This window comes from Paramormyrops kingsleyae, chromosome 18 (genome assembly GCF_048594095.1).
Source record: "Paramormyrops kingsleyae isolate MSU_618 chromosome 18, PKINGS_0.4, whole genome shotgun sequence".
Lineage (NCBI taxonomy): Eukaryota > Metazoa > Chordata > Actinopteri > Osteoglossiformes > Mormyridae > Paramormyrops > Paramormyrops kingsleyae.
Window position 1 is genome coordinate 14,890,130 of NC_132814.1, and position 27,454 is coordinate 14,917,583.

General features: G+C 42.3%; 1 protein-coding gene and 2 long non-coding RNA genes across 6 annotated transcripts; 1 reads left to right on the top strand and 2 right to left on the bottom strand.

Annotated features, from left to right (window-relative positions):
- Positions 1 to 8,610: 8,610 nt before the first annotated feature.
- Positions 8,611 to 12,834, bottom strand: LOC140579352 (uncharacterized). The gene is made up of 3 exons (XR_011983438.1): positions 11,716 to 12,834; positions 9,780 to 9,960; positions 8,611 to 8,671 (listed from the first exon to the last, which is right to left on the bottom strand). It is a non-coding gene; the product is annotated as an uncharacterized lncRNA (long non-coding RNA).
- Positions 12,835 to 12,971: 137 nt separating this feature from the next.
- On the bottom strand, positions 12,972 to 27,238 carry tlcd3a (TLC domain containing 3A). Of its 4 annotated transcripts, XM_023805308.2 has the most exons (6): positions 22,974 to 23,756; positions 20,888 to 20,971; positions 19,856 to 20,075; positions 18,921 to 19,016; positions 18,023 to 18,367; positions 12,972 to 17,880 (listed from the first exon to the last, which is right to left on the bottom strand). In XM_023805308.2, the coding sequence occupies exons 1-5, from the start codon at positions 23,093 to 23,095 to the stop codon at positions 18,065 to 18,067; spliced, it is 825 nt and encodes a 274-aa protein (XP_023661076.1). In that variant the 5' UTR covers positions 23,096 to 23,756; the 3' UTR covers positions 12,972 to 17,880; positions 18,023 to 18,064. The 4 variants fall into 4 exon arrangements, with proteins under 4 accessions (XP_023661076.1, XP_072557926.1, XP_023661077.1 ...); XM_072701825.1 differs by lacking the exon at positions 22,974 to 23,756 and adding an exon at positions 27,219 to 27,238 and having other exon boundaries at positions 12,972 to 18,367; XM_023805309.2 differs by having other exon boundaries at positions 12,972 to 18,367; positions 23,419 to 23,757.
- LOC111840476 (uncharacterized) lies at positions 24,997 to 27,228 on the top strand. The gene is made up of 3 exons (XR_002837420.2): positions 24,997 to 25,445; positions 25,897 to 26,296; positions 26,951 to 27,228. It is a non-coding gene; the product is annotated as an uncharacterized lncRNA (long non-coding RNA).
- Positions 27,239 to 27,454: the final 216 nt, after the last annotated feature.

Consider the following 27,454-nt stretch of genomic DNA (forward strand, 5'->3'; position numbering starts at 1 on the left):
GATTTGTTGGCTTTGTATGTCTGTTTATGTAACTACGCAAGCTTATAACCAGACGACACGACGGGAAATCAGCAATAAACGAGTAAGCCGCATAATTTATACAGTCTGATAGCTGTTTTCTCAAACTCACATGCAGACAATCTGTCACGATGGGTTTTTTTCCCTGCCTATCTACCGAGAACCCAAGAAACAGGAAGCCAAGATGGACAGGGATTAGAGAGACACCACACTAGAAATCTTGGCGTGCCTGTGTGTAATGGCACCCTTGCTAACAGCAGGCAGCAGGGGGCAGAGGAGAGGGGAAGGGGGAGAAATTAAAGCAGTAGGGTTGACTGTTTTGGGCGGCCACCCCCTTGCACTGCACAAACAGCCACACCTGAGTGGGGGATTTTTAGCACAAAATAGTTCAGGGTTGGTCTGCCACCATTTTGGGCATATTTTAAGCCTTAGGGCTGCCAGAAAAATGTTATTCTTATGTTATTCACAGATTTACTTTCTGATGTGTATTTCTGTTTTTGCTTCCTACTTTAATGGCTTTAATGGATGTATGTGTCTGTATATGTCTCACGGGAGAGCATGATGGGATATGTGAAAAGAAGCATTCCGGTGTACCTGCACTCATATGGGAAATAAAAAGGCAAATAACATAAAACATTCTAAATCATTTACAGGGAAACAAATTTAGTCTGAGATCAATGATCAGTGGAGATTGGAAGATGAGGAATTCTGAGAGATTACAGTAATCTAATTTCAAGATGTTCTCAGATACAAGAGTGGAGATAAAGTTGTGACGTTCCCAAGACCGCAGAAACATGTTGAAACTATTTCCACTGATATAACTGAGCAATGAAATTCTAAAGACTTCTCATAAGCAAAATATGAGGGCTGTGAGCCAATTAATCTTTATGTTATATCCATCTTTCGGTATTTTATAATCTGGGTAAATTAGCTGGGTAAATAAGCCAAGAGGGGATACTACTGTTTTAATCAAGACAGACCCTTGAGCTTTTACTTAGAAAACGTACTTAATGAACGCTTAAAATAAAGAGCCATGGAATTTGCTTGGAATAGATACCCACCATGCAATGCCTTTCTTCATGGAAGACAAAAAAAAAAACACTTCAGATGAATGTAAGCCTTTCGAGTTCAGGGGCGTATATGTCTTTGCAGAGGAACTCAGTTTGACATTCTGACCCCGGTAACATGGGTGATAAATTGTTCAGGAGAAGTTCTGCTAAAGAGCAAACACTTGCTTGTGGTTTTTGTCACTATGCCGATACTCACTGTCACGCTGTGTCCCCTGTGCGGTCTTCCGTCCATGTGATACAAGACGAAGACCGCAATACATTCTGGGTAGAAAAGTAGATGAAATCTAAATGGATCTTGCAAGGAGGAATGATCCCCGTGGAGACTGAGCGGTTAGGAATTGCCGCTAGTGGGAAGGCGAAACCGCGAAAAGTGATGGAGGAACGGCTTACACACAGTCAGACATCAGGGAATATGGCCGCCCCAGAAATGACTGCACAGCTAGTGGCAAAAATTAAACAGATGCCAAGCAGCACAGGGCCCATGCTGTTACCGTACGTCTTCAGAACATCTGACGTCAACGTGACAGGGACAGACGAGCAGCATTTGTGTTGCTCCTTCATGACAGTCTCATGTCACTGAAATGCAAACAGTCAAGGGGGTGTTTGTCTGGGGTGACCCGTTCGTTGTCATTCACGCTGTTCTCTCTTTGGGTTCCATATTTTGCTTCTTGCAGACCTTCTCTGCCTCCATTTTTATCCTCGCCTCCACAGCAGCTGTCACAGGCTACTGTGACCTTTGGTGGAAGGCGACAGAGATAGCTTTGGGGCAACTAAGTTTGGAAGGACGCTCTATAAAAATAAACTGAACAAGACGTCACATCACAGCAACTTACAATTAAACTTCCCATACACATTTCCTCAATTGCATTCGTCAAAAAAAAAAAAAAAACTGACTTGCCACATGATTTAAACAATTTGCAAAGGTTTTGGCTCGGACCGAGTTCAGTGAAAACAACCATGTTTCAGGCTAAATAAATTCTCTGACTAAATGACAGCCATGCGATTCATTTGTACCCCTTTGCTTTCATTCTGCCACGTGCCAGAAAAATGTCAGTGTCGTTCTGGGTCCCACTATTGCTGTGATTATCCAGAAAGCAAACTTGCATAGCCATGACATCATAGTTTCCATGGGAACTCTGAGCAGCCCAAACATGTACAAAAACGTTAAAAAAAGGTTTTTTTTTTTTTAAATGAAAAACAACACAACCAGGCAATGATGTAATTTCAAAGCAGATGTAATTAACAGCATATGCAACAGGGAAGGAAGACGGGGAAGGGTGAGGGACCAGTAAAACAGATTTATGGTTGTTTTTTTTTTTTCTTATAATGTCAGCATTATTTCACAAGGGCAAGGCAAGACATGCTCTACCAACCTCTCGCTCTCTGTTAAATGCCAGGCCTGGTCACCATGTCCGTAAAATCCAGTTTGGTCAAGTATACCTAGCAAGCAAGTTGGTCAGGGCACTCTCCAAAGAAATGGCCCGTCTTAAAATGACACACTGGAACTGAGTGGCCATATTAAGTACATGATTTGCAAGAAAGCAAAGGACACAAGGTAATCAACTCAATGCGTGACACTAGCTTAAAGTTTCCCAATATGTGACACTTGATTGCTTAATTAGCCGTTAGCTAATTGTATATTCCAGACTGCAGAATTGGGTAAAACCCATGATGAAAATCAAGGACAGGGGTTTGCCAGTAGTAGGGGGTATGTTTTGAGAGAATTGCCCAGAGATACCCCTGGCATAAAAGATTTGGTTGGGGCTACGTCTGCCACGGTTTATTTAAAAGTTTCGATACCCAGTTAATAGGGGTGCGGTAAAATAATGTCTGTGTGTGTGAAGTCTCTGTAAGGAAGAGCCCAGAACCATGCCTTCCCTGTTTAATTGCACGTAATTCTTGAACAGAGTAAGTCGCCGATGGGTGCAGGCTTTTTTTTTTTTATTTTGATAGTTTTATTTCGTAAATCCTTATTGAACTGGAAGATACCTTTGAACAAAAACTGTTCATGGCAACACACACCCTGCTGGTCTCTGTACTGACCGCTACATCTCCCGGCGTCTCTTCTCTAGACCTATCTATCTATCACCGTAATCAGACCCTCTGCAACGTGCATCCTCAGTCAGTTACTCCACCCTGTGACACATACCAATTCTGCAACGTTGACCACCAGCAGCCCCGTAGGGTGGCTACTCAACAACAAAGACTTCTCCAAGACTGATGACTGATGGCAGACGGATAATTAAACCCTAGTGATTCATCCTAGTTTGATGAACGAGTCTTACAAGCCTTGTGTGGCTGCAACCATATTCTTGCACAATTCTGTGTCTTTTATCAAGATCTTATAATCGTTGGTCGGGACATATCAACAAATTTCAATGAAGAACCACGCAGTGACACTTTTTGAGTAATCGTACCCCAAAACCAGCTGAACACATACCATTCTTTCTAGGCTGAGTGCGCAGACAAGAGGAGACAATATGGATCCCAAGGTAATGATTGATTCAAAAGGGAAGAGTGCAGAGATGATGTCATTTTCTCAGACTTGTCCAAAAGGCAGCCCTGTCTTATTCATCAGACACTCCTGCATTTCACGCTACCTTGACATACTCAGTCATGCATATAAACACAAACACACACATACAAACCACAAGCCAAGGAGCTAAAATATACTGTCTTCCCTACTGACGAGAAACAAGCACTCAGAGGCCAAGGAAGACGACTCGTTGAATTAGTTAGGAATGAATCACCTTTGTATTCAAGGATTATTACTTTACTATAGGAAGGAATTCACTACACAGAATTCTTGCAGATAAAGTCAACTGTTAATGCCTAACACACAAGTCCCTCTTCTCTCTATCCATACTGACCACGGTTTAACACCTCTGGCTAATAAACAGTAGCAAAACAATCTGTGCTGCAGTCCGCTTGAGGGAGTGTGAACAACACTTATTCAGTGGTATTATTTGAGCACACCTTCCCTGTCTCGTAGATTCCTGACCTCTAGCTACCACATGCACATACGCAGGTATGCACATGGATTTTCATTATTCTCTGCAATGCATAAACAAGCGCATTCAGATTTGGTTACTTTTGCAGTATGAGTTACAGTCATATGGTGTTAGTCATCTGTAGCTGTGAAGGCCTCAATGCACATGTACCTGTATATACATGCCGTGGTCACTAACACAAGCCATGTATAAACACGTAATCCCGGTGAAATCATTCACTAGACCAATCAAGATGGAATGAACAGATTTCATGGCAAGGCAGGAATTCCTTGTAAAATGGTTTCACAGGGTGTCAGTTATAGCTCAGTGTCTGAACACTCATTCAATGGGAATGAGGATTTGGCAGGTGGAGGTGTTTCGTGAAGAGGTTTTTTCATCATACGTGTAAACTTGCATTTTGGGGGAGGATGGTGAAGATCTTTTGAGGTCAAGTTCTACCATGGACACATTCTCCTTTCCCCAACCTTTCCCATCCTGGACACAGAAACACAGCTAAGGGCCACCAAAATATTCCTTCACAACAAACATTAAGGTGATTTCATGTATATTTGCTGTATTGTAGAGATACAAAACTTTAATGATTCTTTTGAAGTTATTGGATATTACCTACTAAACAGAATAGTACAGGCCACTGAAAAGTGCCCCTTTTGGGATCCTTATCTCACCACACAGCAGCCATCTCTACCTCCCGGAAACTCTCTGGGGAAGGGGGAGGTGCATCTGGGATGGCCTGTGGGAGCAAGGCATGCTGGGAAAAGCAAAACTGACAGCTTACTGCTGATGCAGATTGCTCACAATGAGGGAAAAGAAGACAACAAAAGATGGAAGAAAATTATGAGGGGGGGGGGGGGGCTATCTATCACCATGATAGGATGTAGCCCATGTTATCAGAGTAATGGAGGATAGACACCCTAGTGAGGGAGGACAGTGGTTTGAAAAACCCAGACTTCGCTTCTTGGGCAACCAGGGTTTGCTCAGCCCACACATATACACAGCCTGACCACATATTTCTGCACATCAACTTAGCAACTCCTTCCGTTTCTATAAATTCCAGCCTACCTGACAGACCTGCTTGGGGGAGACCGTAGGGGTCACCGTGGGGGAGTAATTATATTTTCATACTGTTTTGAATGTCGAGAAACTGGACCCATGACCTTTCCCGTACAATGATTTATGAGAATTTGTCTTTCAATCTACTTTGACCCCTTGATCGTTGGTGACCACAACGTAGGTGGGCTGCTCTACTGGGGTAAGAACAACGTCTGAGTGAAACTTGATAGCCATTCAACTATCCCTGTTCCCAGGACCTGCCTTCCTAGCATCATCATCCCAGTGACTCCTCCTGTCTGTGTGGCCTATGGATTAGCTCCAAGTAGCATTCAAACTGATGAGGAACAGGATAGAGGGGTCCCATTGTGATTAGAGTCTTACGTGAGAAACTAACAGATACAAAGAAAATGGAAGTGAGTACAGCAGAACTGAGCTAAAGTATTGAGTTTATAGAACAATGTTTCTCAAACCAGTCCACAGAGACCCCCGACAGTCTACGTTTATACTCCCTGGGCCGTCCCCTAGGACCCGTTCAAGAAGCACAGTCGTAGAATATCATAGTAATGCAATTGTTTGGATATTATTTGTTCACTATCATGCCTGTTTCTGAGCTGGAACCACCACGTACAAAGTCACTGAGTGAGGATGTCTTATAATGTCATTAAAATATGTAGTCAAACAGTAAGATTCTCTTAACCCTGTCTGTGTGCTCTATGTGTTCAGTTGCAGCCAGTGCTAAATCTGTGCAAGAACTTAACACCAGGACCTCCAACTCAAAGCAGTTTGTGCTCCACCACCTCAAATGCTACACCCAATATAACTAAGATTAATCTGAGGTAAACTTTAGAGTAAATGCAAACTGAACTAAAGAAATTTATATTTATATTGTGCGTATTGTCTGGTTTTTGACGTACATCTGCCTAAATTAGTGTGTTTCACTTTTCTGACTTCTTATTTGAAAGGGAAAACCATGACACAAGTACAGAAAACTCCACTTTTTGGGTACTACAATAGATGAGGTTACACACCAACTTGTTACAGTAAAACGATTAAAATAAAATCTCAAAAAGACAGAGTAATATTTTGAAATTTTTTAGGTGAAGCAATTCAGGCATCGGAACCGAAGCAGAGCAGACATGAACCTGAAAACCTGATGGGAGAACAAGCAGAGACAGCAAGGAGAGGAGCAGCGTTTGCAGACGCTAATGCTAATGAGAAGGACCGCAAAAAGGAGCAGAGTTTGTGGATGTTAACGCTAATGAGAAGGACCGCAAAAAGGAGCAGCGTTTGTAGATGTTAACTCTGAGAAGGACCGCAAAAAGGAGCAGCGTTTGTGGATGTTAACGCTAATGAGAAGGACCGCAAAAAGGAGCAGCGTTTGTAGATGTTAATGCTAATGAGAAGTACTGCAAAAAGAAACAAGAGAAGTGCTACGCAGATGAAAAGTTTGATGCAACTTTCAGGTGCATAAATTCTGCATTGTTACGTGTTTAATTAATTAATAGTGCATTATTCTTGTTAAAGACCGATTTGTGCATATGACATCATCGTGGTCTTTATGAGCTGCGGCACCTCAGAGTTTACAAATTAAGCACCAGTTGCAGCCACAACATTCACTGTTTGAAGAAGCAGCTTGTTTGTATTAGCAAGCAGTTTACCTAATGCTCAGTCCACATTTTGGTGTGAAGAGAAACATTCTGGAGGTTTATCACTCAAGGCAATGGTGGTGCAGGTTAGCAAGTTCACCCATAAGGCTGTTTTTCTCATGACAGATAAAAAAATTATAATCATGTGGAAGCGATAAAAACAGAAACAAAAAAACCTTGCCCTGTACTGATAGGGTGCTACAACCAATTGCTAAAATAACTATCCACTTAAAGAGATCAAATATACTGCCGCCATAATAACACAATTTAAAAAAAACAAATCATTATAGTTGACAGCTTTGTCTCCAGTGTTGATTGTCACCCATTACGTTCGTAAAAACCATGAAAGTGATCAGGTACAGGTTCTCTGTTATTAAACTGTGATTCTAAGTAAATCCAGTTTGCAGAAATTAGGGTTACTAGGACACCATTCACGTAATGAATTTGCAGTTTATGAAATCCATGTCTTAGCTTGTCTTGGAACAGAAGGTATTCCCAAAGCTATTTTTGTTGTTACCACAGATTCTTCCCGCTCCCCTCTAAACACAGAATCATAAAAACTGGCTGCATTTGTACAGGTACCATTTCGATTGGTGGTTACCAAGTTTAAGTGCCGAGTAGCTGTGTATTGTATGTAATTTGTTTACAGAATTTCTTTACAGCGGAATGCAGCTTTGGTAACAAGCTAATGTCTTTGAGTAGCTAATTACGTGAGTCAGTTCTGCTGGAGGTAGCACACAACAAATATGTTAAGTATTTGGGGAAGAGACCCAAAGAATTTTTTTTTTTTAAACCACTCGCTTAAGCGGTGCTGTACTTGTGTTACAGTGCCCTGGTACTAGTGGTACCTACTGCCAAAACTCAGTTAGCAGTCCAATGAGACCCCACAGCTATGAGGACGAACAACAGGCATGAAGTTTGAGTGAATGCCTTCAGCTCCGCTGAATAGGGCAGTGGCACATACTCAATACATCTCCCCTCATGTCGGATTAAACACGGGGGTTTATTCAATGGGCCAAGTGTAGTTTGTCAGCACTAGGGAATTCGGACACAAGCAACACGGGCATCCCCTTCTGAGCAAAGCTTCAAACGTATGAGGCCCACCACACTGCAAGTGGGATTGCGTAGCGGCAGTTGCCAGAAAGATACATGGCCATTTATAAATACACATGTGACGGTAACAGAACACTTTCAAAGCTTGCAAAATGGTTCCCATGGCACAGGCATGAGAGAATAGTTGGAGGTAAAGACCTAGAGGAAGCCTAGAGTAGAGAGAGGGTGGGAAGATAAAGATAGAGGCAAGACAAGGATGCAGAGGGCGGTGACCATTCCTTTCCATGCAAGTGTCCCATGAGAAATTAGAGGCAGATGGGGGGGTGGCCAGGGGGGCTTGTGGGAGGAGGGATTGATGCCATTTGTGGCCGAGGCAAAGGTGGGAGTGTGCAGCAGTGGTCGGAAGATAAAAGTCTAACAGACGTGCACATCCCGTAACAGTCGTGCACACATCCCGTAACAGTCGTGCACACATCCCGTAACAGTCGTGCACATCACATTCATTAAGTTGCTCAGCTTGTACAAATTTATTAAGGATAACAAACATGCGCGTCCCTGTCTGCACGACAATCCAATTTAACATACAGCTGATTCTGTAGCAGGCCTCCTAAGCTTCCCCTGGGGACTTGCAGCTGACATTGAGAAGGCAGAGGAATGTTCCTGGTCAAGGCCCCAAGTTTCCGTGCCACTTATGTTACACAGCCGGGGGGGGAGGGGGATGGGGATGGGGGGGGGGGGGGCACCACAGACGTAACTGTGATGGTGGGCTGGGTGTGGGAAGCTGCAGGATATCGCCCCAAAACACTCAGCATTCAGGTGGCGCCTGAAGACAGAGTGGGAGAGGGGGAGAGGGGGAGAGGGGGAGAGGGGGAGAGGGGGAGAGGGGGAGAGGGGGAGAGGGGGAGAGGGGGAGTAATTTGGACGGCAGCATCACAGCCGTCAGCAGCAAGGTAATGGGCCAAAAATAAAGTGCAACGCAAGTGGAGTGAGTGTGAGTGAGTGTGAGTGAGTGTGCACAAGAGCCAGAACCAGAGGGCAGCCCTCTTAAGGATTGGAAAATGTCACAGAAAGCCTTGTAAATAAGCATCTGAAAACAGAGTAGGTGGCGAGGCAGTACAGGGCTAAGTGTGAAACTTAAGTCACCATCAGCACACTCTTTAGGTATATAACTGCAATATGATGATATAGCTATATACAAAATCACACACACAGAAGACATTTGAACAGATACTGAAATATCATCAAACTCAGGTTTAAGCTTTGCGACTTACAAGTGTATAATTTCATTTTATATAATTATAGAAAGAGGACAGATATCCATTATAAAACATTTTTTTGTAATATTAGGAAGCACATTCTGATCTATTGATCCGTTAATGAGCTTATGTCCTGCAAGCTACAAACGGGAAATACTGCCAAGCTCACAGGTGCATTGTCTGGATAAGGCCCGTGTTTGGTGCCATGGAAACCAAACAAAACAAAATATTTGCCTTTTTTTCACTCCAATCTATTTTAACAAGACCCGTCAACAGCCGAAGAAGTCTGGTTTAGTTTGCTTTTATCTTTAAAAAAAAAAACTATTGGAGCATTTATTCAGTGACCAAGCTGGGCCAAATACCTTATGGGCCAAGAAGGGAGGTGGCAGGTTTAATGTAGGAGGGGGGGGGGGACTGTACCTACCTTCTCTGCATCTCATTAGTCTCTGAATATTGATAACCCATCCTATAAATTTACACTTGTATGGGATCCATATTTATTATTATTGTACACATCCACCCAGGACAATACACAATCTAGTTATTCTATATCTGTGTTGTGCCAATCTCTGTTCACATTACTGTAATCCACCTACTATGACAGTAATACAGCTCTAATACAAGGCTGGTTATGCAGCGATTAACACAGACGGCAAACCTGATTACACGCCATACCGTCAAAGTGGATCCAAGTTCTGAAGCAGCAAGCTTGTAAATCGTGGACAGAATTCTCACTGCATCTTCTACCTGTCTTGGGACCTTCATATTCAGCTGATGTATTTTTCCATCCATAACAACAGATATTTTTTCCCCAAATTCCTTCATTATTGGACAGTTGTGGAAAAATCAGTAAAGTCTATTGGAAAACAAGAGAAGATCAGTTCACTGTTAGTGGGGGTCTAAAAAAGACAAATAGCCAATAGGGTTGTCCTGGTTTGAGCTGACAGGTAAAACTGTGTATTATCTGAAAACAGCTACCATTTCTCAGAGAAGTGATTAATTGAATGACTGCGACTGACACAGCTGGAGAATGAATGATAGGGTGAAGCTGAAAGAAACGCTGCCCAGAACTGGCCAGACAGACACTTTGAACCCCCTGGTCTTTATGGACAAAACGTGTAATTTCTGGATTGAGGGGCTGGTGTCGGTAATGCTACCACACGGAGTCTCCCCCGCGCACATGAAATTAACACAGACGATCGCTGACTGACAAAACTGTGGAAACCATACACACAAAGCTTAGCAGCTAAGAGCGTTAAACATGAACATGAAGGGGGTGTTCCACGAAGCAGGATTTCTCAGTTAGCTGGGTCAACTTAAGAGAGAAGTAATGATGGTCCAATAGGAGTTTAGGTAAGGAGCATTCTTACTGGACATCATGACTTCAGGCTTAAGTTAACTCAGCTGAGAAATCCTGCTTTGTGGAACACCCCCATGATCTCAACTTGGATATAATTAAACCAATGAAAATGATAATGGCACTCTCCACACTGTCAGTAAGTTCAGCTCCCTATCCCTTTGCAAAGTCACATTGCTGTTTACACATACATACCTTTAACAAAGGCATCAGGCAAAGAAAAGCTTCACCAAATGCTTGATTGTTTTGGTTTACCACACAATCTTGGTTTTTACCAGCATGTTTGTTTAGCTGAACTGGCAGGACACCATTGGTTAAAGTGCCTCATCACTGACACAGGGTGGCCAGAAGTGATAGTGAGCATCAGATAGCAACGGAATACTATAGTCTGGCTTTAGTTGTGTTTCTATAGAAGACAGCTTGAAGAGTTGTACAGTAAGTAAATATAATTTGGTGCAAGGAGAAAGACAAAATAAGAAAACATAAACACAGGCAAATGAGTACCTCCGAAAAAATACCAAAGAGGCAAAACAATTACTATAAACCACACGACCAGACTATAGTGCAGGAACAGAAAAAGAACATCTGAAATCCCCTTTGAACAGTGGACTGAAGAACTAACAGTTATTATAATACACTCAAATTAAGAAATTTGACATTGTTTAGTCTGCTTTTCATATTCTTGACATTTTAATAGAGATGAGAAATGGCATCACTAGTTTTTTTAGGGGCAGGCTGTGGGAGGCTTACGTAAATGTTTATCAGCATCACCAAGATAATAGTTAAAAAAAAAAAAAAAGAATGGTCTGCAATCAAATATTTATTCTACTGTATGAATCCGTAAATTCCATGGAACTCTAATTTGACAGCTACCTTACCCCACATGAGGCCACCGATACCGACCAGGCACTTTCAAAAGTAACACTGCCACACCATGGCCACATGGTGTCAATGCTGCATATGCTTTTCCACAGACTCACTGTTTATGCTAAATAACGGACGACCCCGATAAAGGGGGGCGACGCAACCTTTCCTTACATTAAAACCACAAATAGTGCAGTTATTGTTAGACGTGATTATTTAAATTCGGGCTTTTCTTCATATTTTAAGTTCAGACTAAATTTTCTACCGAGATCCACTCAAGATAGCGGGGATTAGGCCGTCAACCAGTTAGTATTTCGAATTTGGGATTCATAGTGGTTGATATTCATTTCTGCGGGTTATTTTACCGATTTCCATTAAAATCGTACTTACTTATCATTTACTGTCATCTATGTAAAGAAAGTCTATCGTCCTGTCAAATATTACAAAACTAACAGATCTCGTAATGCTGTGGGTGTGGAACTTCGTGATTGGTCAACGCAAAACCACGTGATTTTTTTCGCATTGAAACTGCCCCCCTAATGGTTCTATTGCGCCCCATGAGGCGACCAATGGGAATTATTTTTAGGTTTAATGAACTACCCTTTCATTAAAATACTGACAATTAACATGAAGTAAAAATGGTTTCCAACGGGATAATTAAATGTGAATTATTTTTTTTTCAAATAGTGTGCATATTACGTAGTGGGTATATTACGTTTTTGGGTGCTATAAATGATTTTTTTTTTTTTAACTCTACTAACATTAAAATTTTAAAATGCTTGAATTAAAAATATGCAAAACTTGGTTGTTAATTTTATTCTGAAGTGATCCGAGTGGTTTTGTTTATTATTTTATGCACATTACACACAATGAAGGTTGTGTTAAGAACTAAAAATATGATTAAGAAGCTTCAGCGTCCATATGGTGACTAAGTACTGAGTACTAATGGTTGATCTGTGGGTGCAACTAGAGCCCCCCCTGCTGGCATGCCATTGCCACAAATGAACAGTCTCAGAAATCCCCGGATTGTAGTACGTACAGATATCTAGTAATACATCAGATATACAAAATCTTACTGATAAAGGTCTTAATTTCATACCACACAGTGCTTATTTACTAGAGAGTTAGGTCCTTTGGATCCTCGATGGGAGATCTGAACTCTTAAGCCATTGAGTTAGTGTGGTCCAAAACTGTAAGTGTTTTCAAAGAACCCGAGCCAATGATGCATGCTAAATACAAAAGAACAATAGCAGAGGCCAGCTGCCAAGCAGGTGTGGTGCCACTCCAGCTGTCCAAGCTGACTGGTAGCCTGGAGCTGCAGACCCACTCAGGTAAAGGCCTCCCAAACAACATTCTCATTTTAGCACTGTGCACACGGCCTATAATCTCCTTTTCTTTCAAAATTATCACTGTTCAATTCATTTACATTTAATAAAACCCTATACAATTAATTCATAAGCTGTGCAGAAGATTAGCAATAGCAATAATAATTTACCTTATGCTAAAAAGTAACATTTTTCCTTAAAAAGAATGACATGCAGGTTAAATACCTGGCTGAATGTATATGAGAGCAGGACCATTCCTGGCACTTCTGTTGTTGAATTACTTACATACAGGCCAAAGAGTCATTTACACATAGACACTCATTTAAAAGGATTCATCAAATCAAGATTTATTTTTTCTACAGGGGTGCCTGGTTTACAAGCTGCAACATCATAATTCTTCAACAAAGTTATGCTAGTTATATTAACTTATTCTTTTAATAATTCTCAAAAGGGCACATTACAAACAAAATATACCTATGAATATATCAAATTTGATATTATATATACACACACACTAACTGAGTGGCCACTTCATTAGGCACACCTAGCTACTACTGAGTATGACCCACTTTTTCCTCCCAAACTACTTGCAATTGTGACCTTCCTGCTAGCTCCAACAAGAATGGCCACTCTCTTTTGATCTCTCACTTGGGCATAGAACCACCATTGACTGGATGTTTTGGTTTTGTTCATCACACTATTATCTGTAAACTCTAGATACAGTAGTATGTGAAAAGCCCAGGAGAATAGCAATTTCTGAGATACTGGAGTCAGCAAATCAGTCACCTACAATCACACCAAATTCAAGTCTTCTTAACTACATAGTCAAACAGTAACTGAACCTCTTGACCCTGCCTATGTGCAGCATATTGTGAGTTACGGCCACATGATTCGCTGGTTGGAGGAGCAGGTTGTTTGCGCTAATGAGCAGGTGTACCTAATAAAACGGCCTCTGAGTGCATATATGAAACTATCCAAAATGTTATCAAAAGTAACAAGTGGCAGGAAGCGTTAAAAGTTGCGAGTCCAGTACGTGGCTCTTGACAATTCAAGTGAATAAATTCTGCAGCCAAAGAAGAAAATAGCAAGACAGTGTGAAATTTCAGCTGAGAGTGATGTGTAGAGCTTAAAAAAAAATGACACATAAGCAGAGAAAAGGGAATAAAAGCAGAGAACAAAAAGGTAGAGCGTGCCACACGACCTTTGAACGCAAGTTCAAACAGAATGACCCAGAATGACCCCTCCACCCTGAAACGTAGACGTATAATAGAAATAATTCTGCTTTGACAGGGCTTGTAACAGATGATATTAAACATAACTACCATGCACACAGCAAAAATACCTGGCTTGTTCATGTTACAAACTTCCAGGTCACATAACCACATCACCTTTTGAAATTAAGTAGACACAAATACAGCGACAAGACTACCTGCCACCACTTATCTGTTTTGAATTGCTGGTTCTATAGATTTAAAAGGCACTCTCTATAAATTTGGTTTTCTCTCCAGCCTTCAATACGTAGCCTTGACGGTCATTTTTTAAGCAATCACAATGGATCATTTGATCTTTCCATTCATCTTTCTTGGTGAACCCTTGGATCTCAAAAAAAATAAAAATGCTCCTTGTCCGTGATACATCAGCTTTTTCAGTAAACAGATGTATAGTAACGATATCGCTATGAACTGATGTACATCATAATGGCGTCAAAATAGTGGTAGTGTGGAGGCCACTGAGATGAAGATTTGAAGGCCTGCCACGTATCTTCAACTACCCGTTTCCACTCACAGGAGTATGGATTGCAATTTCGTAACCATGAAACACCTTTTGGTTCCAGGTTCACTTTTTAAATGCCATTTCCAGGGTCATCATATTAGTTAATTGTAACTAGGACTACAGTACATGTGTACATTAAGATGCAGGCCTTAACTATGTGTTCTGCAAAAAAGGGAGGAGTTGTTTACCTTCAAGATAGTAGGAGAGCGACAATAAGGATGAAATGCAGAAGAATTTTCTGGAAGGGAGCTGCACGAGCTTTTTTCTTTTTGCTAAACATTGCAAGTTAAATACTACAAAGTATGAAATGTGAGGTGCCTTCATTTTTTTATTCAGTTTAAAAAAAAACTTGGATATCAGATATGTCTACAGCTTGCCAAACCCAGAGCTAAGAAAGGATGGCTCTATGGCACCAAGCTGAAATTTTAAGATGATACTGTAAATGAAAAATACCATTAAAAGTATATCAAAAATGCCTAATCCATGCCTTCCTACCTAATAATGCAGACTGCCATTGACAGTCACACGAAGACTCAAATGGGAAATTTACTATAACGACCATCATTACTTCCACTTAATCACCAAACTTCATGGAACATTTGGGCTCCTCAGGAAGATCAGTAACATTATCAGGGTCACTGAAGAATTAATGACCGTACATACCGATCCTTTCACTCCAAAGAGGTTGCGAAAGTCAAATTTACCAAGTCAGTTGCTGTTTCAGTGGTGCTGCCCAGGGTTGATGACCAACCTCCTGTCCCACCAGTTGAGATGCGAGGACAAGACAGCTGCTGTAAGCAGCCACTCTCATCAGAACCCAGCCGGTGTATTAGCTAAACAAACAACTTCCTGCCGAGAAAGTCTGAGCTAAGGGGATTGCACGACAGGGCGGCCAGGACTCACAAGTGGTCAGCAATTAACAATTCACCCAGTAAGACAATCCCCAGAAAACTCCCACCTGGCTGAGTTCTATGGGTCACGAACTGGGAGAAAGTACCATGCCAGTTCTGCAAGGCTAGTTTCCCCTGCGCCCTAATACCACCGCAGACAAGATGGCATCAGTTCTGAGGCAACAATCCACAGTAACCTTAACAAGACTGTGCCTCCTTATTGCCGGACGGAGAGTATCAGTTTACCCCCCCCCCCCCCAACTATCTGGTGTTATCGCCAAGGCACCTGTCAGGGAAGCCAACCCAACGTACTCATGTAGGAGTGAAAAGCTGGAATAAGTTAATGACTGAGGTGCATTTCTGAGAGAATAACGAGACACACGCTTATCCATATCAGAGCAGACGAGGCGATTCAGTACCACGACAATCAGGCGAGCAGCCGTACACATACATACGCCTGGACAGAGTCGCACTAGGCCTTAGTCGGGTGGGTGGGAAGATAAACGAACAGGACATTCAGCTCAGGTCTGGCGCAAAGGGGGCAGAGATGGTAGCCCAATGATAACTAGCGGAGACGGTCCAGATTTCTGAGGGCAGAATGAGGCCGAACCAGACAGGGGTTCGGCAGAGTGTTTGTGAAGTCAATTGCCCACTAGCTAAGAATTCTCGTCAAATTAGACACGGCTAAAGAATCAATAAATGGCTCAGCGAATGAAAGGAGGAAACATTCAAAATGTCAAAGATAAAATTATACGTTTCTTTTTTTTATGCCTGTAACCCCAATATTCCCAAGTCACAGGCAAATGATGGATAATGCAAAGAAAATAGCTATAGGACACAGTCAGGTCACATTCATAATGGACACGCATCTTAAATTCCAAAAAGGTATTTGGTAAGAAGTCTTGGGTCTAGTTCTAGAGAGCAAATTCAACTATGGTGTTCCGTGAAATCTCACTGCATTATTATGGAACAATCCACTACTGACATTAACGTTGCTGCAGCTAATGTGCTGCTTTTTTAGGTTTGCCTGCTTTGTGGCGCCAGGGCAATTTGGGAGATGCATCTGTGGTTTCTACAGCTAATACTGTTCACATGCAGCAACAGGTGATCACTCGTCACTAAATGCATTCGTCCAGCAGACCCCCCCCATCTTAGCATTTAATGGTCCCAAAAACAACAAATCAATAAATAAAATAAATAAATAAAATGAGTATGCTTCGTTGTCAAGTCACAAAGACAGAAACATCCCCATACAGATGACAATGGTCCTGTCGACTGTATAAAAACATGCGTTTTATATGACATATTCGCGCAAGCTTTCAGCTTGATTCACAACAGCCCTGATTTGTGGCAACTCTGAGCGGATAACACCAAATCACTCAAAATGCTATAAGCATTGCACATGCTTTTGACAGCGACATATCAGTACGTGAAACAATATTCCCTCCTGCAGATACGAAATATGAATAAGTGATTGTATTCAGCACATTCAGTTCACATGTTCATTAACTATGCATTCAAACAGACATGACACTCACCTAAAATTAGATGTTAAGAGTGATCTCAGAGCTAATTCATCACTTACTGGAGTAACTGGACCTAAATACACTGAAGCTTACTAGCAGAGTGACTCTCCTTCCCTTATCTCCTTAATTATAAATGTGCTGCTCATCATGACAAAAAAAAGGTTTAAATTCCCAACCAGGGAAGGGGAAAAAAAAAATTAATAAATCAACTCCCTACCATACACACACACACACACACACACACACACACACACACACAGACCCATAATAGAAACTACTTTGATGCAACTGTCTTTTTGATCTTTAAGAGAGTTGTTTTCTACTGCATTTGCAGCAGGCTCATCGATTTCTTTTTTTTATTGAACCCATGCAATAGGAGTCTTCTAAAAGAGCAAAGGAGAAAATTGTGGTGGGAATTTTGTGGGATCATCCACTGCATGTGACCATTAATCCATGATGCTGGCCAATGTCAATGTCAATGTCCTGCGCTTTTAATGCAAAACGGAAGCTCATAAACAGGGGCAGGAGAGCATAGGGTTTGCACAGACTTCCGCTGTGAAGGATGCAAGGACTGCATTGCCAGCGGTGGCGGGGGGGGGGGGGGTCTCAGTTAGGAAGTTACACCACAGGATTTGTACAGAAATGCTGGTGAGTGGTGAGCTCAACTTACGGCCTCCAAACGACAATGCAGCCCCTAATGTGATGCACAGCACAAGCACAGGCATGGAGTGTGAGTGTTAGCAAGCACATCGTTCAACAGGCCCCTAATTGGAACTCAACAGCTGGGACTTGGGACTTGGCAAAAGTAACCAGCATAGCCCTGCATGACTGACCTCTTACTTCCTGCTTCTACAGTGGAACAAGGAAACTTGGTCTAAACAAGACCAGGAAATACATAAATCCACAGCCATAGGGATCCATTCAGCGAAACTCAAAGGTGTTCCTTTTTTTTGTGGATTAACGTTGGGTGCCCTTGGAAAGAGGGCCGTTTCCTGGATTGTAGTTCCTGCCGGCTTTGCGTTTCCATCGGTAGGTGAAAGACTGTAGAGGAGGAGCCGTAAAAAGGAAGCGAGAAGAAAAAAAAAAAAAAAGGTGGTGGCATTAAGGTAGGAGGTATAGGAGAGAGTAGAACTAACAGCACAGGAAACAGCAGAAGTAGCAGCAGTAGCAATAGCGTTATTACTAGTCATGGTAATAGTAGCCGTGATTGTGGCAGTAGCAGGATCTACTCGTCTTTCTTGGAGTTGTCCGTCACAGTAATGGAGTCCCGTGTCTTGCTCTGCCGCTTGTACAGCCGGTAGCCCTTCCGGCAGAGAAGCACAAACCAGTAGACTTGCGGTCCTAGGATGCACGCGTTCCCCAGGTTAGCGTAGAAGGGCACGTGGAAGGGCACGCTGTAGAGCGGGATGCCGTAGTGCCGGCCGTACACCCAGTACATGTAGGGGAAGAGCGCGATGCGGCACATGAAGAAACTCAACAGCACCAGGATGCCGTTTGCCTTGTGTACCCAGCACTCCTGAAGACTCAGCTAGGTGTGGGAGGAATGGGGAAAGCGGAAAAAAACAGAAAGCATTGCTTTGAATCATTAGAAACAGAATGAACCACCACATTAAAATTAACCTCAAGACTTTTTCCATTTTCAGAAGAATCGAAAACTGACCCACACAGTGCTACCAGACAGCAAGGTCAACAGTTGAGAATTTGCTTCACTTCCGTTTTCTTCACACAACTGCAAAAGAGCAGTGAAATTGGCACAAGGCCAGAGAGATCCCAGCAGTCCACAAAAGAACTGCCTGAGATTGTCATTTGGCCTTTCTGTGGTGCGGACCAACCAAGTTCCGAATGATCTGACAGGCAATGCAAGGACGGCCTCAAAGAAACAAAGACACCCCACGACTTCCCTTTATGCAGCGAGCATAAATGCTAAAGGTCATATTATTTTCACTTAAAACAAAAGCACACTCGACAGGGCCTTTATCTCCCCTAAGGAGATCTGCATTCAGTGCTGTGTGGCTGGTGCAGCGCTGCTGAAGCGTTGCCCGTGGCTACAGGGACAAAATAGGTACGAGACCTAATCATACCTGGATCAGGATCTTCCCCAGGGAGACAAACGGGGTGCTGAGCTCCGTCAAAAACAGGCACCCGATGAAGAAGTCCCCCAGTCCACTCCTGAAAAACTGTTTAAAAAAAATAAAAAGGAGGACTACAGGGTGAAGAACCATCTGGCTAACAGATCAGTCCAACAGACAACCAGCTTAACCCAAAACTATGAAACCCAAAGTATTTGTTACAGTTGCAGATGTACTTCATTTCTTGTTAGCAGTTACAGTTGCTGGGGAGGGGAAGGTTGAAGCAGCTCGATTTTAGTCTAAAGAGATGTAGCATTTGCTCTCAAAAGATGTTGCACAGTAAGTACTCGTCAATAATCTGCATTTCCAGTTCCAGGATGAGGTGGGCACTCTCGCACCCAACATGCTCATTTATGATGTTACTTCTGTTTTTAATTTATGTCATGGCACAAAGCACAACCTGTCTCAAAAACAAACAGTTTTGTGTTACGGTGGGGGGTGGGGGGGGAAGACAACCCACCTAACTGAAAAAGTGACGTCAGATTCAGAACCAGCCTATCACGATAAATAAAACATTTCAAGGCTGAGGGCATCAGCATCGAAAACAAAAGGATAGCATCAGAGAGTATGCCGACTGTAACGCGACACCGGTCCGTCCCCGCGGACTACTGTTCACATTTAGGGGTGTGTGTATGAGGGAGAGAAAGAGAGTGGGAGGGAACGAGGAAAGGGGTGGAGTATCAAGCCCGCAGCTGGACCTAAATAATAAAAGGAGTAGCAATGTGATATCATGTCACTCAACATTGGTTTCAGCAAAGCAGACTTCTGCTGGGATAAAGTGAACAGTGCACGTCAAAATTATATAGATCACTTACTTTCATACAAACAAGATTTTATGTATGCATTAACGTGCAGCTTTCAAAATATTTGTGAGGGCCTCGTCTCACCATTGTGACAGGAAGCAGCAGGGTGAGCAGTGCGATATGGTGCAGCACCAGCTGGAACTCTCGGCGGAGAAATGCGTTGACCGTTCTGAACGAATGTGCCTTGTACTCCTCGTGCCCTTTGACCCGGAAGCGGTAATAGTGGCTCATATACATGGCGAAGATGTCATAGGTCATGTATGGCACACCGTACCACATCACAAAGTACATGGCAAGCCAGTGCCTGGGACAGAGGAGAGACAAATTGTTCCCTTCAGTGGGTGAACAACAAAGAAACGGCTCAGTGTTCAAAGAACAAACCGACCATTTTCCATCGGCAAATGTCTACTTACTCTAGTACCAGTTCCAACAATAATACATTTGCCTGTATTTAAAACACAGAAAATTATTAAGCAGACTATTAATGACATTTACACTGCTAGAATATACTTTTATAAATGCAAGCCTGTTTTGTCAGAATCTTTCATTTTTAGTTACTAAGCAAATGAAACAGCTGATACATTTCTCTTTTACTCAAAATGCCTTTAGCAGACGTGCCACTGCTCACGTGATTTACTAATCTGCACAGCAAATTGCCTTGGCACCCTTTTGCACATCTAAACATCACTGTAAGCCAATCTGGGAAGAAGTAATCAATGAACAAAATGTGCCCATGACTACAACAGCTACAGCGCTCGTATGGAAAAATTTATCTGCGAGTGGCTTAAAAGCGGAACAAACAAAAAGCAAACAAATAAACACATCAAAAGTTGACAGGCAAGCAGGGCCCTTGCTACTGGCCCACTACTGGAAATTTACTACAATGGACTATATATTTTTTAACATACGATCCCCAAGTGACACCCCTCGAGTTAACCTCTAGACAGCTAAGCCTGGGAGAGTAGAATCATTCTAGATGGTCCAGAAGGATATATTAGCACAGGTACAGGGAAACAGGAAAACTTCCATAACTCGTGGGTCCCAAGGGTAAATGGATGAGCACCAAACTGAGGGGTTTGGGATGAATGGGAGTTGGGGTGTGGATTCACAGCTTACCGGTCAGTTATCACGTTGTTGCAGGACGACACCACAATATAGCCTGCTATGGTAGCCATGATGGCGTGGATGGTGGACACCAATCTAGGAATGAAAGATACACCAAACACCATCAATCCTGCACTGAGACAGGGGCAGTGGCTATAGAAACACCTTATTCAGGACACTCAGCTTAACTTACGCTCCCTCACACACACACACACACACACACACACACACACACCACACTCCTACTGTATCCAGGGCCAGATACCATTACAAATCCCACATTTACACAATGCATTCTTTGTATTTTCCATGTTTGTGTGTGTGTGTGTGTGTGTGAGAGAGTTATAGTGGAAGGAAAAGTGTATTCATTTGATGTGTTTTTTCTTCCTCCTACCCAGTACCACATGATGAGCTTCATTCCCTCTGATTCCGAGACCCCGAATAAGGTTATTCTCATTGTTCTTTGTCAATTTTGATTGCAAGCAGTTTACACACAACTTCCTAAACCCCCAGCTGCTTGGTAATGAAGTCCCAAGTAACTTGGAGCCCGAGTCACATGGGAGGGCCGGTGGTGACAGAAATGGAAAAACGCGGATGGCCCTTTTTACTCACATGCAACGGCAGTGTTTACCATTGACAAAAACATGCATATTAAACAGGGAAGACTACTCTGCCGCCAAAGATCCATATGGAAAAGAGAGCAAGCAGAATCAGTCTCATGCAAACAATAAAACAAAATGGTGCAAATGTGAAACTTTCCTTTCAGATATTTTACAAGAAAATTAGTTTCCTCATAAGCTTGAATGCAAAACTAAATCAAGTCAGTAGTACAATTCCCTTTTCACAGAACACACAGGGACACCACTAATAGGATTGTTAGTAAGGGACACAGAGAAACGGATGAAGTAATGTGAAATCGGGCCTGTGTAGACGGTGTTGACCATCTGAGAAAGCAGTCAGCGAGGTGCTTTGTATACAGTTCCAGAGCTGTCAGTTTGGCTACCAGGTTGTGTGAGGTGAAAAGACATGAGTGTGCAGTCCTAAGCAAATAAACTGCACAGAGACAGCAGAATCAACAGTCAGGCACTCAACAGACACATAACACAGCTGAAACAGAAGCTATGCTATCTGAAATCCGAAGACAGTAAAAAAACAAACAAAAAAACCCATTAGAGAAGATATGCTGGGGAATAAGCTAAGGTCAGTAGTTAAGAACGAATTTCACCTTGTCTGGGGCTAACTACCGCCACCACCAGTACCCCCCCCCCCCTCCCAACCCGTACATGAGTCAGAGTGGAAGATGCCGGGAACATCTTCACAAACTACATATTCTTAATCTCGAAAGAACACCTGCTGGCCGGACACTAATGCCCGGAAAAACAGTTTACTAAGCAATCCTTTAAAAAAAAAAAAAATACTTTCCGTCATGCAGTAGTTACATGGCCTTTCATTCTCCGATGGAACAGAGAGCAAAACACGAGAAGGGGGTAAATAAGAAAATGCAAAATATGGAATCGCGAACCGGGGGAAACATGAGAAATTTCGCACATCTTTAGCAGCATCTTTAGATCATTACTACAATAATATATGCACGAGTGATTAAGGCCAGTCTTTTCAGCTAAGCTGAGCTCAGCACTTTTCATTGCAACCCCCCCCCCCTCGGCCCGGTCTTAGGAAGATTATAAACAAGGAGTCTATTGAACGGGTTCAAATATGTGCCTCACTCGAGTACATAGAAGCGACTAGCTTAGACCGGATATTTTATCTAAACGTAAATCTACAACACGTTAATGGTGGCAAAATTAGAAATATTTTATAAAAAAATAAAATGTGCTAAAATAATAACCAGTTACAAAGTACGTTTTTACCTCTAACCAATAAAAATTAACCAACAAGCATTAGTCATTTAAACTTTTTTTTCCCCTCCTCCTCAAAAACAACTTCTTAGTAGGGGGTCGCTAAGTTAGGTACCGCCGCGCGTATAAACTGGAAGCCGGTGGGTAAAAGTCGGCACACCGGCGGCTACATCGTCAGTTACTGCCCACAAAACTAACCGAATGCAGATGGAAGTAAAGGGAAATTAAATGGAAGCGGTTACCTCTCGCTGACCAGGACCACGTCCGCATCTGTCCACTTTTTAAAAGCACAGGGCAGTAGTTTTCTGAAGGTGAAAAAGAGTCCGGGGAAAAGTACGACGCCGCAAGACAGCACCTGCAACATTGTGGCGTCGCGCTGGCGGAGCAGCTCCGCTTCTCTGCTTATAACGCGGGACGGAGGCGGGCAGGCGGCTCTAGGGCTCCGCGTTTAATACCAGTGACCGGGATCAACCGTGTGCGCTATAGGCTGCATTGGCGTTCACACCACCGACGGCGGAGTCACCGGCAACTGCCACTGGAACCCCCCCCCGCCAGCAACTGCTGTGTATCGTATACAGATGAGCCGGGTGAAAGAATCCGAGGACTGATTGCTCTTCCGTCTGGGTTGTAAAATCCGCTATCCCGGCCAACTGTGGTTAACGGACTGCATTACAAAATGAAACTTACTAATGTGATGGCGGGGGGGAAAGAAAAGTTACGCTCCTGCAAAAAGAAAACCAGCGTGGTAAGCAGGACAGGAGCAGCAGACTGAAAGGCAATGCTAGTGGGAAAGAAATCCCATCTTTCGGTGCAGCGAGAACGCCCGTAATTCTTGCCTTGTCCCCGATTAGGCTCAGCTCGACAACATTCGATAACATTCAACGAGCCCGGTAGCATGGTGACTTGTCTGTGGAAACAGCACCTACTAGCGGAGAACCGCATCTCCATATATCTTGTAGCCGCTTATCTGGAGCAGGGTCGCCTGAAGCGTATCCCAGCCATAGCAGGGCCCCAGGCTGGGCTTCGGCCTAGAAGTAATCGTACACCACGGCCGAGGCACCATTTTAACTGCGGGAGAAATTGTGACATGGGGAAAATATGCAAACTTCACACAGATGGAGCGAAGTTAACAATTGAACCCAGAACCCGTTAAGTGTGAGGCAGTAGCAGTAACCAATGAGCTACCCTTAAGCCATTATCTGCCTGAAATAAGCGTACTGTACTGGCGTGTTGTTGGGTCCTAAAATGTATGCCCATTTGCAAACGAATCACTCCTTCTTTAGACATTTTTGTTTCTTCAACTATACAGTATTAGCACACTAATTGCTACTGTGATTAAACTTTTAGCAATTTTGTTTTTTTTTTTTACCTGTAAGATTATTTTGTCATTTAAAAAAATCATATATTTATCGTTTGATCTTAATCCACCACATTTTCTACTGCTGCAAGTGAGTCTGGAATGTTTAAAAATGATATTCAATGCCTGAAACTTATTTGGTTATTTGCAGCTATTAAAACAAAATTGTACAAATTACTTTTTTACTTGATCAACATTAACTGAGATAGTGTTATTGTTTTGAAATTAAATTATTTGTTACTGTGCATATGTCACAACTGCCTCATACTTCCAGGCTGAAGGTTTAAATTCCACGTCTGCTCTGTGTGTGTAGTCATTGCATGTTTCCCTGTCTTGCATACTTCCTGGAATAGGCCTGTTTCTCCATGACTAGGGGAATTTCTACCTATTGAACAGATCAGGGGCTAAATCAAGTTTACCTGGGTCTTGACTTTTTTGTTTTTGAAGGAAGATTGGCATTGGGGCTAAAATACTCGGGGCGAGGCTTAAAATACTCTGGGCTGTAGCCCCTAACAACAGCTATGTCTATGACGCTATACTCAAAAATGGTTGGATAATAGAAGGATATTTTTAAATGAATTACAAACTTAAGTGAACATTTCATTTTTTGGTGTAAACATTTTGGCATAAGCATAAATACTTAAAAAAAGATAACTTAATTTGTCCAAAGAAAGTAATAAACCCTGTCTACCAACCTGTAGATATTATATTCATATTATATCCTGTAGATCGGGGGTCTCCAACTCCGGTCCTGGATAGCTAACGTCCAGTAGGTTTTCTATCCTACCCAGCTTCTGATGAACTACACCTGTTCTCAGGTAAATACCAGGAGCAGCTGTGGCTCATCAGAAGCCAAGTGGGACAGAAAACCTACTGGATAGTAGCTCTCCAGGACCGGAGTTGGAGACCTCTGCTGTAGATCCTAGGCCTTTCCAGTCAAGGGTCATTGTAGATCTATCACTTTACTTAACTTTCAGGAGTAATAAAGTTCATCCATCTACACATCTATTTAAAAAATCAGGGATTTATGTTTGCATTCAGGAAAGCAGCTATGACCTTCCGCTTTCCTGAAAACCAATAGGAAGGGCTTTATTATCTTAGACCTCATCATATACAGATAACAGCATGCGAACAGTCTGTTGATCTACAAATTCAACTTTATGGCTTTTTATGACACCAATGTGGCTTTTGCCTGTGCACGTCATGCCGGATTGCTGGATGTAAGATATTTTGCATATGAGCAAAGCTCCTCCCCCAACCCCCAAAAAATAAAAGCAGGCGCAAACTCCCAGAAAGTATTGGAGTAAAAACCTAAGGTGACAGACGAGAAAGACGGAAAACTGGATTATCCCAAGTGGTTAGTTGCTATGACTTACAGTTTGTATTTTCTCTTTCTTTCCTCCGTCTTAAATGTTAACGTTTAGCTCTGAAATGATCACCATTTACCATGGTAAAACGGTTCTCACAGACTAACGGTTCTCACAGACTTTTTTTTTCCCTTCTTGTAGTTTTATGTTTTACATATGCTAAGTTATTGTACTTCAGGTGTATAGCTTGCTTACCTGGATGTCGTCAAGAAAATGTTTTCTTTTCTTTTTTCATTTTTTTCTTTCTCTCTGGAAAAGCCATGGTATGGTGTGTTTTAACAATTGTGAGAAATTCTTAGATTTATATTAGAACTTGATAGAACTATAATGCATTAATCGACACCATACTAAGTATGAGATTTAATATGTGAGACTGAGCAAAGGTGGTACTGGGGGCTGCATGTTTTGGTTAGAAGGCTTTATTCTTTCTCTGGAGAGCAGGAACTCAGGGCCTGTTGAGGGAATCATGCTTGGAAGGTTCTGCGTTCTGCTGTGTGCAGGTGAGGTGTCCATCTTACACTTACTCGGACGTCTCTTCTGAATCTGGGGGCTCTCATTCCTGCCTAGGTGTTCCTGTTGCTCTCTTTATTTCAATTTCAGCAGTTTATGTCGTATTCGCAAGCACCACGATGACCCCTACAACAATATCGATGACGTCCTCAAACCAAGCGAGTCTCGCAAATGGGCACAGCAGTACTGACATCAGTGGACTCTTCCTCCTCGGACACGAAAACCAGTCCAACAACCTCCAATCTGACAAATCCATCTGATGACCAGACCCCAGAAGAGGGGACCACTGAAGGACTGTCACCTGGAGAAGCGGCAGGGGTGGCTGTTGTCGGTGAGTGAGTTGCTACCCCAGAACATGGTTCTTCCAAACATGCACCAAAAATTTGCCTATAGAATCCCAACAACGCATTCAACTACACAAGTGCACACTAACCCAAATTTTCTGAAATGTAAGTCTACTGAAATTGAGTTATTAACTACATTAAATATCCCACATGTATTAATATTACACATTTACGTTTTATATCTACCAGCAGTACCACTTTACAATAAGGCTCATTAATAAAAAGAAAACTGTTATGTTTTAAACTTGTTTAAAATTGTCTTCTAATAATTTACAAAGTGTTACAACCTAATTAATAACCAGATTATAAACCATTCATAAACTCTCTATATGGGTAGCCTTATTGTGAAGTGGCACCCTACCAGATAGTCTGTCCAAAGCGATGTAGAAGTGAGGCAAACAACACATTTCTAGCACAGTGTGGAATATTTGCATAGCATTTTCAGAAGCAAATGGCATGGATTTTATGTGCATGAGCTACAGTAAAATCTTGCACATTTATTGATTGCATATTTAAACATGCACAGCAGGTTTATTGTAGTAAATATACACTCAGTTAGCATGGATTGTGTTTTCCTTAGTTGTTCTTAATGTTGTTGGCTATGTAATATATCCAGGCGTGTCCCCTTTTTTGTTGGGCAGGTGGGGGAATTTTTGCTGCTCTGAGTTCAGCAGAAGAGTTGGCAACTAGCTGCAGCTGCCTTGCAAATGCCTCTGAGCTGCAAAGTCATTTCTGGTATTGGCCAAATGTTCCCCAACAGGAGCATGACATCATTATTGATTGAACCTTCAAGAACGGTAATGTTAAGGAGACTCCAAAATGACTCTAGATCAGATTCAGTTTGATGCTGAACAAAAATAGGATGTAATCACAAAACTAAGTCTTATTCTGTCCACTTGTTGTACTTACTGGCTACTTTTAAGGCTGTTTCAAGGTCCAGGTCCAGTTTTAATAATGCTGGATTCAAATCCTGTGGATGACAGAGTGAAATACCCCCAAAATGCTTGCCCACTTTCAACAGAACACCCATCTACCTCAGCTTATGTCTGTGCTTAATGGCATAAGCAGCTCAGAAATCAGTAGTCTGTGTGTTGATTGTCATTCCTAAATGATTAAGCTTGATTTTCAATTATCCACAGCGTCAC

Bases quoted from the DNA above. Each gene is read 5' to 3' on its own strand.
- tlcd3a (XM_023805308.2), bottom strand. From the start codon at position 23,095: ATGTTGCAGGTGCTGTCTTGCGGCGTCGTACTTTTCCCCGGACTCTTT. The intron at 20,972-22,973 runs GTAACCGCTTCC...TTTCATTCCTAG, and splicing joins GTGGTCCTGGTCAGCGAGAG to ATTGGTGTCCACCATCCACG. The intron at 19,017-19,855 runs GTGAGACGAGGC...TTTTTTAAACAG, and splicing joins TGCTGCTTCCTGTCACAATG to TTTTTCAGGAGTGGACTGGG.